The sequence below is a fragment of the Aegilops tauschii genome, chromosome 3 (genome assembly GCF_002575655.3).
Source record: "Aegilops tauschii subsp. strangulata cultivar AL8/78 chromosome 3, Aet v6.0, whole genome shotgun sequence".
In the NCBI taxonomy this organism is placed as follows: Eukaryota; Viridiplantae; Streptophyta; class Magnoliopsida; order Poales; family Poaceae; genus Aegilops; species Aegilops tauschii.
In genome coordinates, this window is record NC_053037.3 from 30,378,500 (window position 1) to 30,397,244 (window position 18,745).

General features: G+C 43.9%; 3 protein-coding genes and 2 long non-coding RNA genes across 6 annotated transcripts; 2 read left to right on the top strand and 3 right to left on the bottom strand.

The window, feature by feature from the left end:
* Positions 1–4,435: 4,435 nt before the first annotated feature.
* On the bottom strand, positions 4,436–7,737 carry LOC120975509 (uncharacterized). Its single transcript, XM_040402114.1, has 3 exons — positions 6,345–7,737; positions 5,299–5,398; positions 4,436–4,718 (listed from the first exon to the last, which is right to left on the bottom strand). Exons 1-2 carry the CDS (start codon positions 7,735–7,737, stop codon positions 5,346–5,348), a joined length of 1,446 nt encoding a protein of 481 aa, XP_040258048.1. The 3' UTR covers positions 4,436–4,718; positions 5,299–5,345.
* Positions 7,738–9,193: 1,456 nt separating this feature from the next.
* Positions 9,194–10,217, top strand: LOC109777050 (uncharacterized). Its single transcript, XR_005771781.2, has 2 exons — positions 9,194–9,804; positions 9,883–10,217. It is a non-coding gene; the product is annotated as an uncharacterized lncRNA (long non-coding RNA).
* Positions 10,218–11,315: 1,098 nt separating this feature from the next.
* Positions 11,316–14,210, top strand: LOC141042239 (uncharacterized). 2 transcript variants are annotated; one of them, XR_012204111.1, is made up of 3 exons: positions 11,316–11,753; positions 11,933–12,078; positions 13,956–14,210. It is a non-coding gene; the product is annotated as an uncharacterized lncRNA (long non-coding RNA). The 2 variants fall into 2 exon arrangements; XR_012204110.1 differs by having other exon boundaries at positions 11,316–12,078.
* LOC109777041 (alpha-amylase/trypsin inhibitor-like) lies at positions 11,490–13,947 on the bottom strand. The gene has a single exon (XM_073509943.1). The coding sequence runs from the start codon at positions 13,562–13,564 to the stop codon at positions 12,470–12,472; it is 1,095 nt and encodes a 364-aa protein (XP_073366044.1). The 5' UTR covers positions 13,565–13,947; the 3' UTR covers positions 11,490–12,469.
* Positions 14,211–16,295: 2,085 nt separating the features above from the next.
* Positions 16,296–18,415, bottom strand: LOC109777055 (probable receptor-like protein kinase At5g20050). Its single transcript, XM_020335714.4, has one exon. The coding sequence runs from the start codon at positions 18,384–18,386 to the stop codon at positions 16,464–16,466; it is 1,923 nt and encodes a 640-aa protein (XP_020191303.1). The 5' UTR covers positions 18,387–18,415; the 3' UTR covers positions 16,296–16,463.
* Between the last annotated feature and the right edge of the window lie 330 nt (positions 18,416–18,745).

Sequence of the window (18,745 nt, forward strand, 5' to 3'; positions counted from 1 at the left end):
ACAAGAGAACCAAACACATCAAGAGACGCTTCAACTCCATCCGGGATCAAGTCCAGGTGGGAGACATAGAGATTTGCAAGATACATACGGATCTGAATGTTGCAGACCCATTGACTAAGCCTCTTCCACGAGCAAAACATGATCAGCACCAAGACTCCATGGGTGTTAGAATCATTACTGTGTAATCTAGATTATTGACTCTAGTGCAGGTGGGAGACTGAAGGAAATATGCCCTAGAGGCAATAATAAAGTTATTATTTATTTCCTTATATCATGATAAATGTTTATTATTCATGCTAGAATTGTATTAACCGGAAACATGATACATGTGTGAATACATAGACAAACAGAGTGTCACTAGTATGCCTCTACTTGACTAGCTCGTTAATCAAAGATGGTTATGTTTCCTAACCATAGACAAAGAGTTGTTATTTGATTAACGGGATCACATCATTAGGAGAATGATGTGATTGACTTGACCCATTCCGTTAGCTTAGCACTTGATCGTTTAGTATGTTGCTATTGCTTTCTTCATGACTTATACATGTTCCTATGACTATGAGATTATGCAACTCCCGTTTACCGGAGGAACACTTTGTGTGCTACCAAACGTCACAACGTAACTGGGTGATTATAAAGGTGCTCTACAGGTGTCTCCGAAGGTACTTGTTGGGTTAGCGTATTTCGAGATTAGGATTTGTCACTCCGATTGTCGGAGAGGTATCACTGGGCCCACTCGGTAATACACATCACTATAAGCCTTGCAAGCATTGTAACTAATATGTTAGTTGCGGGATGATGTATTACGGAACGAGTAAAGAGACTTGCCGGTAACGAGATTGAACTAGGTATTGAGATACCGACGATCGAATCTCGGGCAAGTAACATACCGATGACAAAGGGAACAACGTATGTTGTTATGCGGTTTGACCGATAAAGATCTTCGTAGAATATGTGGGAGCCAATATGAGCATCCAGGTTCCGCTATTGGTTATTGACCGGAGACGTGTCTCGGTCATGTCTACATAGTTCTCGAACCCGTAGGGTCCGCATGCTTAAAGTTCGATGACGGTTATATTATGAGTTTATGGTTTTTGATGTACCGAAGGTAGTTCGGGGTCCCGGATGTGATAAGGACATGACGAGGAGTCTCGAAATGGTCGAGACGTAAAGATTGATATATTGGACGACTATATTTGGACACCGGAATGGTTCCGGTGAGATCAGGATAATACCGGAGTACCGGGAGGTTATCGGAACCCCCCGGGAGCTCCACCTTTTAACCTCTAATCTCTAATCACCACCCCCTCATCACTGCTCAATTTATCCTCTAATCTCTAATCACCCCTCATCATTCCAAATCATCTAACTCCCCGGACGGTCACCCATCCTCTCACTACTCCAACCTGAGCACGCTTAACTTCCGGGTTCTGTTCTCCCTCGTTTCCAAGTCTGCACTTGTTGTTTTCCTGACAATAGTAAGATGTCAATCCTATTAACCCTCAGGAATTGAGCTTGAGCATGAAGTGACACATTTCATTGTTTGAGTTTGAAATTATTGTTTTAAAAAACAATAATTATTTAGTAACACTAATATTTCTTGAATAATTAGTTTGACCATTGTTTGACCATAGTTTGACCAGATTTGACCAAAATTCAAAAAAACTGAAATAATTATTTAGTAACACTAATATTCTAGAATAATTAGTTGGACCATTGTTTGACCACAGTTTGACCAGATTTGACCACATTTTTCCAAAAAAAATTTGAAACTATATTTTTTTTCTATTACTAGTGGCGCACCTAGCAAATGGTGCGCCACTAGTAAGTTTGAAATTTTTTCGATTTTTTTCCACTCTAGATCTTAAAAGCCCCGTAACTTTTTTTCTGTTAGGTTTTTGAGGATTTTGAAAATGTTTAACGGGGTTCCCCCGATTAAATTCGGATGTAACTTTTCGAGTAGATGATTTTTCATATAAAAAACTTTTTAATCCGAGTTCGTATGCAAAAGTTATGCCCATTTTACAAATTCCAGAGAGATTTTGCTAATAAAGTCGAAATTCATATTTGTAAATTTTCCCAACAACTAGACCACATATCACATGGGAAACTTATTTTATTTTATTTTTTTGACATTTCCATCATTTTCTTTTGTTTTTTCTAAAACTGAAAAGGCGGTCGGGGGGTAGAGTTTGAAAATGGGACCTTTAGTACCGGTTCGTGCCATGAACCGGTACTAATGCCTCAAAGCCCATCTGTCCCGGTTCGTGGCACCAACTGGGACTAAAGGGCCCAGGTGAACCGGGACTAATGCCTTAGCCGCACGAACCGGGACCAATGCTCACATTAGTCCCGATTCGTGACTGAACCGGGACTAATGTGAATACTGCCCTGTGACCAAAGCCCTGTTTTCTACTAGTGTAGCCGTGTGCGGTGCCCCCCTCCACCATAATCCACCTCGATAATATCGTAGCGGTGCTTAGGCGAAGCCCTGCGTCGGTAGAACATCATCATCGTCACCACGCCGTCGTGCTGACGGAACTCTCCCTCAAAGCTCGGCTGGATCAGAGTTCGAGGGACGTCATCGAGTTGAACGTGTGCTGGACTCGGAGGTGCCGTGCGTTCGGTACTTGATCGGTCGGATCGTGAAGACGTACGACTACATCAACCGCGTTGTGCTAACGCTTCCGCTTTCGGTCTACGAGGGTATGTGGACACACTCTCCCCTCTCGTTGCTATGCATCACCATGATCTTGCGTCTGCGTAGGAAATTTTTGAAATTACTACGTTCCCCAACAATAAACCGGGGCCAGGCTCGTCGTAGGACATTTTACTTATACATTGTAAACACCTCAACGCAATAAAGCAAAGAGCGTGACGTAGGGTATATCTCCTCCGTGAGAGCCTGAACCTGGGTAAATCCTTGTTCCTATTACCCTCGTGCCAAGTCTTCCATCTAGTATACTCTGCCAAGGGATCTGCCGGATTTAGCCCTGATAGTGGTGGCCCATGTAGGTCCTGCTAGGTGAATGTTGCGGCGCGATGGGAGTTCGGATCAACGCTTAGATGGGTTCTGGTGCAATCCTTGAGCTGGGGCAAATGTTCGTCTTGGGTGGCATCACCTTCGTCGCCAACTCAGCTGGCCACCTCGGCCAGGTCAAGACCTCTACTCCAGGCAGGATCGTAAGATTCGGCAACATGGAGTATGTCGCAGACAACCATGGAGTGATTATTTTCCAGGGTTTGGCATCTCGCCAAATTCAGGAGTAGGTTCTCCTGATCTCGATGCCGTATCGGATCTTGGAGCGACTTGGGGATGTCATTTTTTTTACCCACCCACCACCCATCTAATCATCATCGTCGAAGATCTCACGAAGATCCACAAGGGAGCCATCGAGGAATACACCTGACTCGCCAAGAAGACGGGTCGTGGTGATGATACCGGACCTTCTAAGATGAAGGATGGAACGGAAGATCTTGGCACAATCGCAAGAGCAAGAACCAAAGGAACAACGACGACGAGGAAGGCGAGGTTAACGCCGGATTCAAAAACCAGTGACAGATGGTGGCGGCAAGAAGGGACAGTTCCAAGTCAAGGAAGGCGACCGGGCTTTAGGCCTGGACAAGATCTTGGACTGACCTTGCATCATCCACCCTGGGACTGCAGACCGGCCCTCAACCTACACTAATCGGAATTGCTTGTGTCTTGCTAGAAAGAAATGACAACGTATAATTTCAATCTTGCAAGACGTAGCACTCATGATGATAATAGTTGTATCATTTCAAAATTGTTAATGTGCATAGCCTGCTTTTTTGTCACCACCGCATCAACAGTGAACGGTGTGCCGCCACGCGGGTATGGCTAGTAATGCACTACGTATTGTTGAGTGCTTTTTTTTTTCTTTTTGACGTGCATTGTCGGGTGCTTTTAACAGAGGGGGTATATTAGGTTTGAGGAACGCCGTCAGTGATAATATTATACCGCCTACAGTATTGTTTTGTTTGTAAGCACATTTGGTACGAGGTTCTGTACCATAAATTTCGATGGTTGGTCGGTGGGTGGCCTGAAAGAACATTTGTAAGCACTAGCTATCTAGCTTGTTCCTCACTACAGGAAATTATTGCGAGCTCAGCTTCCCAATCAAACTGTAAAAGGGCAAACGTACAGGTCGAATTGATCTAATATTCTTCCATACAAACCACGTTTCGACTGAACTCATGTGTCTCTGCAACAACAAACTTGTTGAATTTGCCATGTTGTAAAAAATGTAGGGCAATTTTCAGGAATTTTCAATTAGTTCAGACCAAGTAGCATTTTCTCTGCCTAGTCTGGTACCCTGCACTGCACCAGTTATTTCTGTCAGCCCTGCACTTGTACGATTAATTTCCTGTTGTTAATCTCGAGGCAAAAGAAAAACAGAGCATTCGTGGATCATGGTGGCATTAGATCAATGGTGATGACCTGATTTTCAAACCATAGCTGACAAGCACACTCAAACACACATGTTTTGGTGATACTTGGGGCTGAAACGAAATCCTACTTGAAATAATACTAGGGTAAGCTGAAATTCCCTCGATAGGTATTCAAAAGCATCTTACTGCTCTAGTCTAGACTACGGCGCGATACGTCTTTCTTTAGATAATATATAAACACGGCCAACAACATTGACACGATACGGCAAACTCAGCAACAGATAACAGCAGCATCCCTTCTTCACCTGGGGAAAACAAAAGCACTAATCTGTTACAAATACAGACAAAACTTAATACTAGCACCTAGGCGTATGTAACAGTGTATGAGCAAGCCATGTGTAAAAACTCATGATCGAACTGGTCATCAACATAAAGAAGAGCTATAATAAGCCCCCCCCCCCCCCCCCCCTTCTGAAAACAGAAGAGCTATACCCTATTACTGGTTATATCTCCTTGGAACACTGACGACAACAAAATTTTCAGCCTTTTCACACGAATTTGTTAGGTGCAGCTGGATGATGTTTGTAATAAGAAAATGGGGTACTAATATATATTCGTTTCAACTTATAGATTATAAAACCGGACATACAACATTTGGATCATCTGCATACATTTGTATTTTATGATCCAAAAGAGGAGTCATCTTTTACTTAGCATCACCACCATTTTTAATTGTTTGTCCACCACATTAGCATGTGTGGAACCCTATACCTGAATGGATAATAGTTTGAGGGTGCATGGTACCCACACTGGCCGCTACATATTTTCCCGAGAGAAAATCAAACAATTCAAATATCACAGAATATATTCAGAAGATTTTCTTACCTGTTGAACCGTTTCAGCACATTAGAACATCAAACCAGACCGTCATCCTATGTCTCGTGCAACATTTCAGCTCCATCATGTCCACCAGCAATGGTTGTGCCTAGAAGCATAAGACCAACATTTAATAAAGTTTGAAGGAAAATTAAAATGGATACAAGAAGGGAACAACGAGTGTGTTATATAGATGAACTAAAAATAAAGAAAAATAATTCACTCTTGTACTTCTGTTTTACAGCTCACTAGTCACTAGTGATACTTCTTGTTGACACATGGGATCATTACTGATAATGGTAATAGGTAAAAACCACATATGTTGCTTCTTGCAAGGACCAAGGAAAATTCTTGAAAGCAGTATACAAAGCTACCTCATAAGTGAAGAATTCAGATTATAAAAAAGCACGACAGGGTCTAGAACTTATCTAATCTAGCTCGTCCTTCTCACGTCAAGAAGACAAAATAAAAACATGCCACAACTCATAAAAATACAAACAGAAGTGATTTTCGGTATTAAAATTAATTAAATGGAGCCCAATTGGAGAGAAAAAATCTGAAAAAGGTCTGTTACAGATGTACTAGTCACTTGCACGATGGTCTTGAATAAGTGACAATGAAAACTATTATTTCAAAAGGTACGGTTTGAACTAAATTGCTTTAATGGAGTTAAGAAAAATAATAAGATTAAAGTACTGGATAGAAGAATATAGCTTGCTGAGGTTCCAAACATGCCGAATGAGTTAACCATTTGACACTTGATTTCACATTATTAGATATCTGATATGTAATCTTCTATGGATGAAGACAACTACATTGAATGATAACAACAAAAATGCTATAAGCTTGTCTATGCCTATCTAGCAAACAAATAGTCAAGAGTGAAGACAACTACATTTGAATGATAACATATACTAAGGCTATAAGTTAGTCTATCTAACAAAGGGACAACTGGTAACTAAGTGTAAGTTATTACTGGATGCTTAAGAATAGCAATGAAGATATACAAACATCCATGTAGAGAACACAACAAGATTAAATTGATGAACAATCACCTGGAGGATAGAAACTCTTGAAAGAATGACAGTAGGTAAAATGACTGATTTCACAAAGTTTCCTAGACTGCATTGACTTAAGTTGAACCATATAGACACTGCGGCCCACCCATAGAAGTATTTCATCTGCATCCTCTACGCATCCCAGTATACCTTTCTTCATTACTTCAATCTGGGGAGGGAGCCCAAGAATGGCACGCATGTCAATGGTGTTCCGTAGCACCCATGTGGCAGCACCATGACAATTGGTATTCCTCTGCCACAATTGCAAGTGATGGTAAGACAATACGGCGAAGCCAAGAGCTCCATCCTCAGCATGGATGATCCAAGGACTGTCATGGCTGAAATCATTAGTAACAAGAGGCCCCCTGATCACAGCTAGACTTTCATCATCCAAATCAAACTCAAGTATGCCATCGCTTATAGGATCCAGCAACCAGCAAAGTGAATTACCAACAAGCAGCCCAGAGATACCAACATAATGAATCTCGTACGGCACGGCCGTTGAGATGATATTGCTCCATATGCCAGTCTCGGAGGAGTAAACACAGGCGGCAAGTCGGTTATCCTCTCCCAGTGGAGAGATCAACACCAACTTGAAGGGGCTCGAGTGGCAGCTGCCGTGCACATGGTCATGGTTGCTGGCAGAGCAGAGCACAGCCCAGTTGACATCATAGCATAGTTTGAACTCTGGCGGAACCTGCACACGGCGCTGCTCACCGATGATGGGGTCGCACACGATGACGTGGTCTTGCGGCGGCTCGTTCGTGAGAAGGACGCGACCGTGACGGCAATCAAGCATTAAGACTTGCAACTCCGTGCGGCTGCCGGAGTCACCGAGGTTGAGGTTGAAGCGCTGAGGAGGGATGCGGTCGGGATGGTCCAGGATGGGTGTGAAGACGATATCATCATAGGTGCGCTGTTGGAAGACACCGAGGAGGGGCGGCTTTTGGTGGTGGAGGCCGAAGCGGCGGAGGAACTTGGGGTCGGTGGCGGCGCATCGCCACTGCTTGCAGACGGCGGAGGCCCGGAGGAGCGAGGAGGGCTGCCGCAGAAGACGGAGGAGGATCTCCCTCAGGAGGTCGTCGTCTTCGATCGGCGAGGCCAGCGCCGCCGGGAAGATTCCGCGGCGACGGATCGCTCCGGCGCCCTCGCCAGTGGCGTGGATTCCCTCCTGGCGGGCGTGAAGCTGGGGATGGAGGCGGGTCACTCGGACGGCCTCATCACTCGCGTGGGTTTGGGAATGGAGGCGGTCGCCGTCCTCGCTCCCTTCCATTTGGGCGGCGGCGGCGGCAGAGGGACCAGCGAGTCCACCAGTCCCGTGGTTGTAGTAGCACTGGGCCTTGACTGATAAAGTGACGGTGTTAGGCCCCCGTTCACCCGACGGCTGCATCTTTTTTGCTGAATTTTTTTCTCAGTTTCCACACAGAGATATTTCTCTCTCTGTTGTAGCGCAGCTAGCTAGCTAGGAGCATTTCGAGACCTTCTTTTTTTTTGAACTGGCTACACTACATAGATCAGTAGTACTAGTACTCCCTCCGTAAACTAATATAAGAGCCTAAACGCTCTTATATTAGTTTACAAAAGGAGTACTAACTAACAGATTGGTGCTGTTTCTTGGTGTCTTCTTCTATTCTACCTCTGTTTCTTGGTTCACCACTGAGCTGATATTTCAAATTAACAGATTGGTGCTGTTTCACCACTGAACTGATGAACCAAGAAACAGCACCAATCAGTGGTGAACTATACAGAACTGATGAACCAAAAACAGCACCAATCATGGTTCGATTGGTGCTGTTTCACTCTCCAAATGTCAACATAATTTTGTAATCTGCAAGTTGCTAACTGCTTCTCCGTGTCTCATTTCAGCCATATTCTCTCTTGTGTGGATTTCCCAGATAGTATTACACGGTGATACCTCAATCTTTAACCCCACAATGTGAACTGCATCAACCAAATAATCACCATGACATGCACTTATTCTTCCTTCAGTTCCAAGTGATCTGTACATTTCTGTATAGCTAAAAAACAGTGCGTTAATTTGAACCATGATTGCATTCTCCCTTTCTTTTTTATGGTAAATGCAGTCAGCAATTCAGTTCAAAATCTATCCTCCTGGCTGAAGAAGCCTAGACATGTAACAGAACAGTATGCGATGAAAATCAAACCTATAATATTACTTGGGGAAGCTCAAATCCACCAGACATTTGGTATTCAAAAGCCTCTTGCTACATTAGAAACGTGGCTACAATAAGACAGACACTCAATGGTACATGACTCGGTCAATTAATATGTACATGACACGGCCAATTTGAAAAGTATGGTTGTTTGCTTTAGAAAAGAATGTTCCTTTTTTTTGTCAAAGCAAAACTTACTAATCCCATAATACACAACCAAACAGAAAAAGCAGAGGAGAAAGAAAGAAACCGATAATCCACTTCCAAGCCCAAGCTCATCTGCACCCGCACTGAAGAAAAAAACAAAACAAATAGGCAAAAATCCACATTTTTCTTGCATGGTAGATAATTTAATTCGTGAGGTCCGCTCCAATTTTCAAATCATTTGGACATCTGAGCAGCTCTCGACAAAAAGGACAAAATCGAGGCCTGTAAAAAAGTTTACTGTTGATGCATTGTTCTGACCCAGTTGTCTTTTTTACTGGGAGCTACTCAGATGTCCAAATAACCTGAAAATTAGAGTGGACATCACCCAATAAATTTTGTAACATGCAAAAAATGGATTTTTTAAAAAATTATGTTTTTTTCTGGCGGGGTGCAGATGAGCCTGGGCACCGAAACTTTGCACTGGAAACTATCTATCTTAACTATACTAAGAAAGTAGAGCTCCAACTTGCATCTCCATGTCTGATTGCTAGTAAAATTTATGAACATTTTCAGTTCATTTACAAAGGTTTATGAAGATTTTTTCAAGTCAAAAATATTGTTTTAACTTGTGGACATTTTTAAAGTTAAATAAGCCGACCGAAATAAAAAAACCATATGGAAAACTCCCTGAAAGAGAAACAAAGCTTTTTTAGTGCTAATTTTCTTTGAGGGATAAATAGAAACAGAGGTTTTTTTGGAACCACTTGTAATTTTATTAGAAACAGAGCTGAAGCGCTACAAAAAATGTTCAACATTCCGTGGGCTGCATAGGCTGGGCTTTCTACGCCTGCATGGGCCGTCATACCCTTCCTCCTTACCCCTAAAAAAATCTAAGAAGAAGAAAAAAACACCTTTCTCCTCCAGCCGTTGCCGGCGGCGCCCCATCCGCGGCGAAGTCGCCGGTGAGCTGGGCTGTCCGGCAGCAGGGCATTGCTGCCGCCATTCCTCGCGCCCAGTACCCCATCTTTCCACTACGCCCCATCAGCAGCCGCGCCGCCCCTAATCGTCGGCCTCGGCAGAGGAGGGGAACCGCGTTGCCGACTTCGGCTTGATCCCCTCAATCCTCGTCGGTGGAGGTAATTAACCAACTCCCTTATCAATTACTCGCTCGGCCAGCAATTCAATGATGAAACACTCACACATGGGTTCTTCAGTAGGGACAAGCATGGCAGGGCAAGGATAAGGTTTGGGATGAACCACACCAACGTCAGGCAGGTCAATGTAACCTCTGTATTGCAATTTACGCGATGATTTGGTGCAGCGGAATGGCATTATATGGTGAGCCGAAAACCAAATGGGATTAAACATGGCATAGCTGATGTAGATGTAGTGATGTGTATATGTCTTGCTGATGTAGTGATGTAGTGATGTGTGTATGTCTTGGTACAGTAGGACATTTTCATGGCTTGGGTTCATCAGTTGGCGGGTGGTGCAGAGGAAAAACCAATTGTTAGGAGGCATCATTATAGTTCACATGTTTCCTTACCGATCCCAGTTCTTGCCCTGTGATTATTTTGTCATGAAGCTTATCTTGGCTATCAAACCATGGACCGTCATCCGAGCTCCTCCTCCTCCTCCTACTCAGCATTTCCAACATAACCGTGCCACAGCGGTAAACATCTGACTTGAAAGATATTGTTCCAAACTTCAGAAAATATTATATGTAGCATTTAAATATTTTTTGAGTACGACAACTCAAACAGTTGAAAGCCATATTTTAAATCTTTTGAGGAAGCAGAGCCACCTTTTTAGACATAAGAACTTGATGCACATCACTACTTCCTCTGCCCTCTGGTCACCATTGTATAGCAAAAAACTCTGAATTTCAGCAATCCCCACAAAACGAGTCATTTTTTGAAACAGAAGTTCTACTATTGCAGAAGGGTGTGTAAGTCCTTTTTTTGCCCTCTTCTGAAAAAAAAGAATTTTTGTTATGTCTGCATGATGGCCGCTCCATATAAAACTGGAGTTTTGCATAGGAACTGTGAAGCAACAAAAAGAGCTTAGAGGCGCATAAAGGAACGCCCTGCCTTTCCAAACTTGGTGGATTATTGTCAGTACAAAAAGTACTTGTTGATACTAAACATCTGGTGTTTATTATTCTCTCGAAATCCCAATTTGCTTTCATACGGTGCGTTTCTCAGCTTTCTCTTCACATGTGAAAATTTTAAACATGCTATTAATTTCAAGTACAATAACTAGAAACAGATTTGCAATGGGAGAAACTGGACAAAAAAATAAGGTGGACTTATTCATCTGTTGTAGAGGCTCAGAAGCTGCTTGGAATCTTCTCAAGACCAGGACGTCTTTACTAACAAAAATATCTTACTCACCATGATGGTTCTGTGGTTCCCGTGCAACAGAGAAGGATGGCCAGAGCCTTGTTATCTTTGGTTCTCTGGCCAATATGTAAAGAATGCAAACTAGGCATCTTAATATCTGTGGAGTACTGAAGCAGCAACATTGACTTCATTGTTGATCAGGTCCTTGAATTGCCTCCCTCGCTGGTGATACGGTTACAGGGCTGGGATAGTGTTAGGTTTAGAAGAACCTCATGTGTGTGTGTGTGTGTGGGGGGGGGGGGGGGGGCAGGAAATATGGATCGAGATCGAAGATCTGTGTCGTGACCTCGTGGTCACAAGGCAGCAGCTTTACCACTGCGCCAAGGCTCCACTTCCCCGGACTGTGACTTTAATTAATGAAAAATGATATGTGGTCACAAGGAATAAAAAAGAGTTCATCTGTTGTGGACGGAAGAAGGTTTGCAATACTGAGATATTATGCAGGGTAGCATAACTCAAGAATTGTAATAATTTAAGAAGATACAAGAGACCATGGACTTATTATTTTACATATGAGTATCTACTACTCACTTATTATGCAGGTCAGAATTGTCTCGTTTCACCTGGGGCCTGATACATCTGAGGCTAGAGGTGGAGCTGAAGAGCTCACTTTTCCTGTGCTACTAAAATTTGCAGGAGTTGTTACAACAAACTCATGTTCTATGTTGAGGTCTGCTTTCATGGTACCTTCCAATACTCTTACCACCTCCGACATTTTAGGCCTTTTTTTGCGATCAATCTGCAAGCACCACATTGCAAGCATCATCATCTGAATTACATCTTGCTTGTGTGCTTGCATGTCGTTACTGTTATTGTCAATCAAATCTACCAACTGATCATTCTTCACCTTTTCCTCCAATAGGGTGATGAGATGGACGCTCTCTTCTGACAGGGAAGTGTCGAGGTTCTTTCTTCCACTGATGATTTCCATCACCACGATGCCAAAGCTGTAGATATCCGCCTTTTCCGTGATCTGTGATGTCAACCATTCTGGAGCTAAATATCCAGGTGTGCCTCTCATTCTGGTAACCACTTGGCTCATATCCCTGTCGATGAGCTTGCATAGTCCAAAATCAGAAAGTTTAGCATCGAAGTTGTCATCCAAGAGAATATTTTGTGGTTTGACATCCAAATGAGCAATTCTTGTTGTGCACTCCTCATGAAGATAAGAGAGGCCCTTAGCTATGTGAGTTATAATTTTGCACCGCGTGCTCCAATCTAAAAGAGGGGCATCATTGTCATGTCGACAATAAATCCATCTGTCCAAGGATCCTTTGGGCATGTACTCATATACCAAGAGCCTATGGGATTTCTCTGCACAGAAACCAATCAATCTCACCAGATGAATATGATGAATGCTGCCAATTGTCTGAACCTCTGCCGAAAATTCACTTTTGCCCTAACCAGTTCGATCCAAACGTTTCACTGCAATCCTTTGATCACCAAATTGTCCCTTGAAAACAGACCCAAATCCTCCTTCCCCGAGCTTGTATGCGAATTGCTTGGTTGCTGCTCTTAGCTGTTGAAATGTGAACCTCATTGGTGTTCCTTGTAGCTCCCCAAACTCTTCCTCTTCTTCCATCTCATGCTGTTGTTGTGTTCTTCGTTTACATATAAAGAAGGCGACGAGGAACAAGATGGTGAGTAAAATGAAGCCGCCTAGAGGAGCTAGAATTGCAACAACTCTTCTTCCAGAGGGGGATTTCGGTTTCATGCTTGTTGGCCCAATAGCTGTAGGCAGAGTACTTGGGGTCGGAGGTGTTGCCTCGGCCGGGGGTGCAGGCAGGGGACTTTCAGCTGTAGGTAATAGTGTTTGATTAATCAGGGGACAGAAGATGACCTGGTACTCTGTGCCCGATGGGCAAGCGTAAGTGGAATTATCGTCAGGCCTGCTGTAGGCATCTGGGCACATATACTTAAAGAAGGCTGAGTAATTTGTGTAACTGCAACTGCTTGCCGTGCTCCGAGTACATGCATTGTTACACCCTCCCGGAGCCTTTAGCTCTCTTGGGCACTGCGATGTGATGTTGGCTGCGCACCTTGGCCCCTTGCTGCACCCTGACCTTCCCTGAACCGGCACCGGCAGGAAGTCCATGGGCACGTTGAAGCCATTAGTGAGCGAGATGTCGAAGAAATCATCATAACTTTCGCCTTGGCCAAGACTGAACTCACCCAGCGTGTTTGGCGATCGACCACTGACCGTACAGGCGAGCAAGCCGCTGCAGTCGCCAGTTTGGCATGACCCGCCTTCGCCAAGGAGTGAGCAGCCTGTGCGCGCCCAGATGCGCCCTGCTAAGGTACCAGCGGGCACATTCAGCGCCCACGTCTCCCCCGGATCGAGCTTCACGCCACCTCCTGGCAGAGCGGCTGGCCACACGGTGTAGGAGCATTGGTTGATGATTTTGAATGTGGTGGCCTCGCTGGTGGCAGCGAGTAGGAGTACGAGTAGGAGAGGCAGGAGGTGGAGAGATGAAGAGGTACTCGCCACTGCCATTTTTGTTACGATTTTTTGCTTGCACGTGTTAACTTGAAACAGAGTCTGAGTTGGAAACTTGCAATAGGGTTCCTGGGATGGCTAACAGGATGGAAGAGTGGTAGGGGATTGTAGATAGGGACTGCATCATTGTGTTGAATCATTCAGCGGTCAGCATAAAAACAGCGTAGCATGTCTATAGCCATGACTGTTTGTTAGGAACAGACTTGCTTGTTTGCTTGTTTAGTCCCTTTCGAATTGTAGCTGTACGTCTTCCAAAGAAAAAGAATGGAATCTATGCATGTGCATAACGTGTTGTTTGATCAATTTTTCTGCCTAACAAATTCTTTAAGCTGATGTAGACCTAAACCCTAACTGCACACTTGTCGTGGCATTTTTCTGCCTCCTCCAGCCCCGATGAGCACAGTTAGAGTTCGACGGTAGAGCCAGGGAGCGCGGCGACGGTGGTGGCTGACTCTGCGGCGACTGAAGGCGCCGTTTCCGGCTGCCCCGGTGGCCTCGACCCGCACGCCGCCTGCGGAGGTCGCTGCTGCTGCTGGCCCTCTGTTGTGGATGACCTTTTTTTTTAAATGACCATATCCTCTTAGGACTTTTTACACTTTAGTCAATGCTATTCTATCAATTTGTGATCGGTTATGTCGTGCCACATCACCCTGTCCCGCGGGACCCATATGTCATAATCATGTTCGAAACGGCCTAAACCGCCGACTAGTGCTTTTTGCAAAAAATTAGGCTCAGAATTAGTGGTTTTTGGCACAAAACCGTAGAAGTGCGGTTTCTGCAACCCTAGCCATCATTGTCAATGTTTTCAGCAATTCACTCCTCTATTGCAAATTATCCGATGATTGAAAAACCAAATAGGATTATGGTCAGTAGCACAAGTATGTAGTGACATGAATATGTGTAAATTAACAATCCAAGAGTAACCGAGTACCAGTGTAGTTTGACATTTTCATGGCTTGGGTTCATCGGCTGGCCCAGAAACATAACAGATTGCCTATGAGTCATTGTTAGACTTGGCAAATTTCCTCACCGATTCCAGTTGTTGCCCAGTTATTATTTTCTCAGAAAGATCATTTTGCCTCTCAAACCATGGGCCATCATATGCCCTGCCATTAACATCTGACTTTGGTTCTGGTGAGGTAGCGCACTGTTCAGAAAAAATATTTTGGTTCTGGTGAGGTAGCACACTGTTCAGAAAAATATTTTGGTTCTGGTGAGGCAACGCACTGTTCCTGTAGCTGCAGTCAGTGTGATTGTGACGATTCCCCGGCAAAAAAAAATGTGATTGTTATCATGCTTTCATCCCTTGCACACAGTTTTGTAAACCCAAAACTGTGAATATTTAGATTGAAATTATAGCAAAACCATCTAGCTGCCAACAGAACAAAAACAATGCTTCTTTTGTTTAGCATTTTACATTTAGCAAATTTCTATTTATATAGCCTTTAAAAGTTTCTGGGTACGACCAGTTGAACAGTTGAATGCCATATTTTCCACCTTTTGAGGAAACCGAGCAATCCTTTTAGACATAAGAACTTAATGGACATCACTACCACCTCTGCCCTCTGGACACCATTATATAGCAAATATCTTATCATGCAGATTTTTTTTTCAATAAACTCTGAATTTCAGCAGTCCACACAAAACAAGCCATTTTTCTGAAACAGAAGTTCTACTATTGCAAAAGTGTGTGTAAAGTCCATTTTTTGCCCTCTTCTCAAAAGATGAAACTGGAATATTACATAGGATCTCTGAAGCAACAAAGAGAGCTTAGAGATCAGTAAAGGAACTTCCTGCCTTCCCAAACCTAGTGGATTATTTCAACTACAAATTTTTAAACATGCTAGTAATAATTTTAAGTACAATAACTAGAAACAGATTTCCACTGGAAGAAACTGGATAGAACAATGAAATTGAGTTATTCACCTGTTGTAGAGGCTCAGAAGTTGCTTGGAATCTTCTCAAGACCTGGACGTATCCTTCCTGTCCAACAGAGAAGGATGGCCAGAGCCTCGCTATCTTGGATTGTCTGGTCGATATCTAAAGAATGTGATCTAGGCAAATATCTCTGGAGCACTAAAGCAACAACGACTTCACCATTGATCAGGCCCTTGAAGTGCCTCCCTCATGGCGAATACAATTACAGGGCTGGGATAGTGTTAGGGTCAGAAGAACCTTATGGGGGGAACCCAGGAAATATGGATCAAGAATTCACGATCCAGGATCTATGTGACACTGAATTGATGAAAATGATATATGGGTGCAGTTACTGGACAAATCTAGGCAATTTACAGTTAATTTCTTATATTTGCAAGCCATGTCTCAAACGGAGTTCCTCTTCCTATTCATAATTTAGCTAAAAATCTGAAATCTTTGGATTGAACATGTAGCAAAATCCTCTGAGTCAATGGAAACAAGAACGAATAAATATCTCATCAATTATCAAACTTTAGGTTATCTGGATTGTTAAAAAAGGGCAAAAAAATATCAATACATGCAGCATTTTACAGTTTTCTCAAAACGGCTTACAATATGTTTGAGCCATCTTTTCTCGTTTTGAGGAAATCAAGCCGTACCTAATGTCATAAAAAGCCAGTGAAAATGCTGCAGAACATAAAGGCACTTGTAGTAACTAACATACCAACTGATTGATGTTAATTAGTTAGTCCCTCAGATTGCCAATTTCCTTTTACTCTACATTTATCTGCTTTATTGGAGCTACGAGAAGTTTAAAACTTGTTAGTACTAATTTCAACCATGATAGCTCAAAGCATATTTGTGTTACAAGGAAAACCTGAACAAAGGAATACAAATAAGTTCATCTGATTGTGATCATAGCTTTGAGAGAATCCCCTACTCACAATCTAATTGGCTACCTTGTCAGGATTGTCTTGTTTCACCTGGGGCCTGATACATCTGAAGCTAGAGGTGGAGCTGAAGAGCTCACATTTCCAGCACTACCAAAATTTGCTGGATTCACAACAAAGTTATGATCTATGTTGATGTCTATATTCATCGCACCTTCCAATACTTTTACTACCTCGGACATTTTAGGCCTTCTTTTGCAATCAATCTGCAAGCACCACATTGCAAGCATCATCATCTGAATTACATCTTGCTTGTGTGCTTGCATGTCGGCGCTTTTATTGTCAATCAAATCTACCAACCGATCACTCTTCACCTTTTCCTCCAATAGGGTAATGAGATGAATGCTCTCCTCTGACCGTGAAGTGTCAAGGTTCTTTCTTCCACTCATGATTTCCATGACCACAACGCCAAAGCTATAGACATCTGCCTTTTCCGTGATCTGTGATGTCAACCATTCAGGAGCTAAATACCCAGGTGTGCCTCGCATTCTGGTAACCACTTGGCTCATATCCCTGTCAATGAGCTTGCATAGTCCAAAATCAGAAAGTTTAGCATTGAAGTCGTCATCTAAGAGGATGTTTTGTGGTTTGACATCCAAATGAGCAATTCGTTTTGTGCACTCCTCATGAAGATACGAGAGGCCCTTAGCTATATGAGTGATAATCTTGCACCGCGTGCTCCAATCTAGAGGAGAAGCATCATTGTCATGTCGACAATAGATCCATCTGTCCAAGGATCCTTTGGGCATGTACTCATATACCAAGAGCCTGTGGGATTTCTCTGCACAGAAACCAATCAATCTCACCAGATTAATATGATGAATGCTGCCAATTGTTTGAACCTCTGCCGAAAATTCTCTTTTGCCCTGACCAGTTCGATCCAAACGTTTTACTGCAATCCTTTCACCACCAAACTGTCCCTTGAAAACAGACCCAAATCCTCCTTCCCCGAGCTTGTCTGCAAATTGCTCGGTTGCTGCTCTTAGCTGTTGAAATGTGAACCTCATTGGTGTTCCTTGTAGCTCCCCAAACTCTTCCTCTTCTTCCATCTCATGTTGTTGTGTTCTTCGTTTACATATAAAGAAGGCGACGAGGAACAAGATGGTGAGCAAAATGAAGCCGCCTACAGGAGCTAGAATTGCAACAACTCTTCTTCCAGAGGGGGATTTCGGTTTCATGCTTGTTGGCCCAATAGTTGTAGGTAGAGTACTTGGGGTCGGAGGTGTTGCCTCGGCTGGGGGTGCAGGCAGGGGACTTTCAGCTGTAGGTGAGAGTGTTTGATTAATCAGGGGACAGAAGATGACCTGGTACTTTGTGCCCGACGGGCAAGAGTAAGTGGATGTATCATCAGGCTTGCTGTAGGCATCTGGGCACATCTGCTTAAAGAAGGCCGAGTAACTTGTGTTGCAACGGCTTGCCGTGCTCCCAGTACATGCATTGCTACACCCTCCCGGAGCCTTTAGCTCTCTTGGGCACTGCGATGTGATGTTGGCTGCACAGCGCGGCCCCTTGCTGCACCCTGACCTTCCCTGAACCGGCACCGGCAGGAAGTCCATGGGCACGTTGAAGCCATCAATGAGCGAGATGTCGAAGAAATCATCAATTTGGCCTTGGCCAAGACTGAACTCGCCCAGCGTGCTTGGCGATCGACCACTGGCCGTACAGGTGAGCAAGCCGCTGCAGTCGCCAGTTTGGCATGACCCGCCTTCGTCAAGGAGTGAGCAGCCTGTGCGCGGCCAGATGCGCCCTGTTGAGGTACCAGCGGGCATGTTCAGCGCCCACGCCTCCCCCGGATCGAGCTTCACGCCACCTCCCGGCAGAGCGGCTGGCCACACGGTGTAGGAGCATTGGTTGATGATTTTGAATGTGGTGGCCTCGCTGGTGGCAGCGAGTAGGAGTATGAGGAGGAGAGGCTGGAGCCGGAGAGCCGAAGAGGTACTCGCCACTGCCATTGTTGTTACGATTTTTTTGCTTGCACGCGTTAACTTGAATCAGAGTCTTAGTTGGAAACTTACAATAGGGTCCTTGTGATGGCTAACAGGGTGGAAGAGTGGTAGGGGATTGCAGACAGGGACCGCATCAGCGTGTGGAATCATTCAACGGTCAGCATGAAAACAGCCTAACATGTCTATGGCCATGACTGTTTGATAGGACCAGACTTGCTTGTTTGCTTGTTTAGTCCCTTTCGAATTGTAGATGTACGTCTTCCAAAGAAAAAGAATGGGAATCTGTGCATCTGCATAATGTGTTGTTTGATCAATTTTGCTGCCTAACAAATTCTTTAAGCTGATGTAGACCTAAACCCTAACTG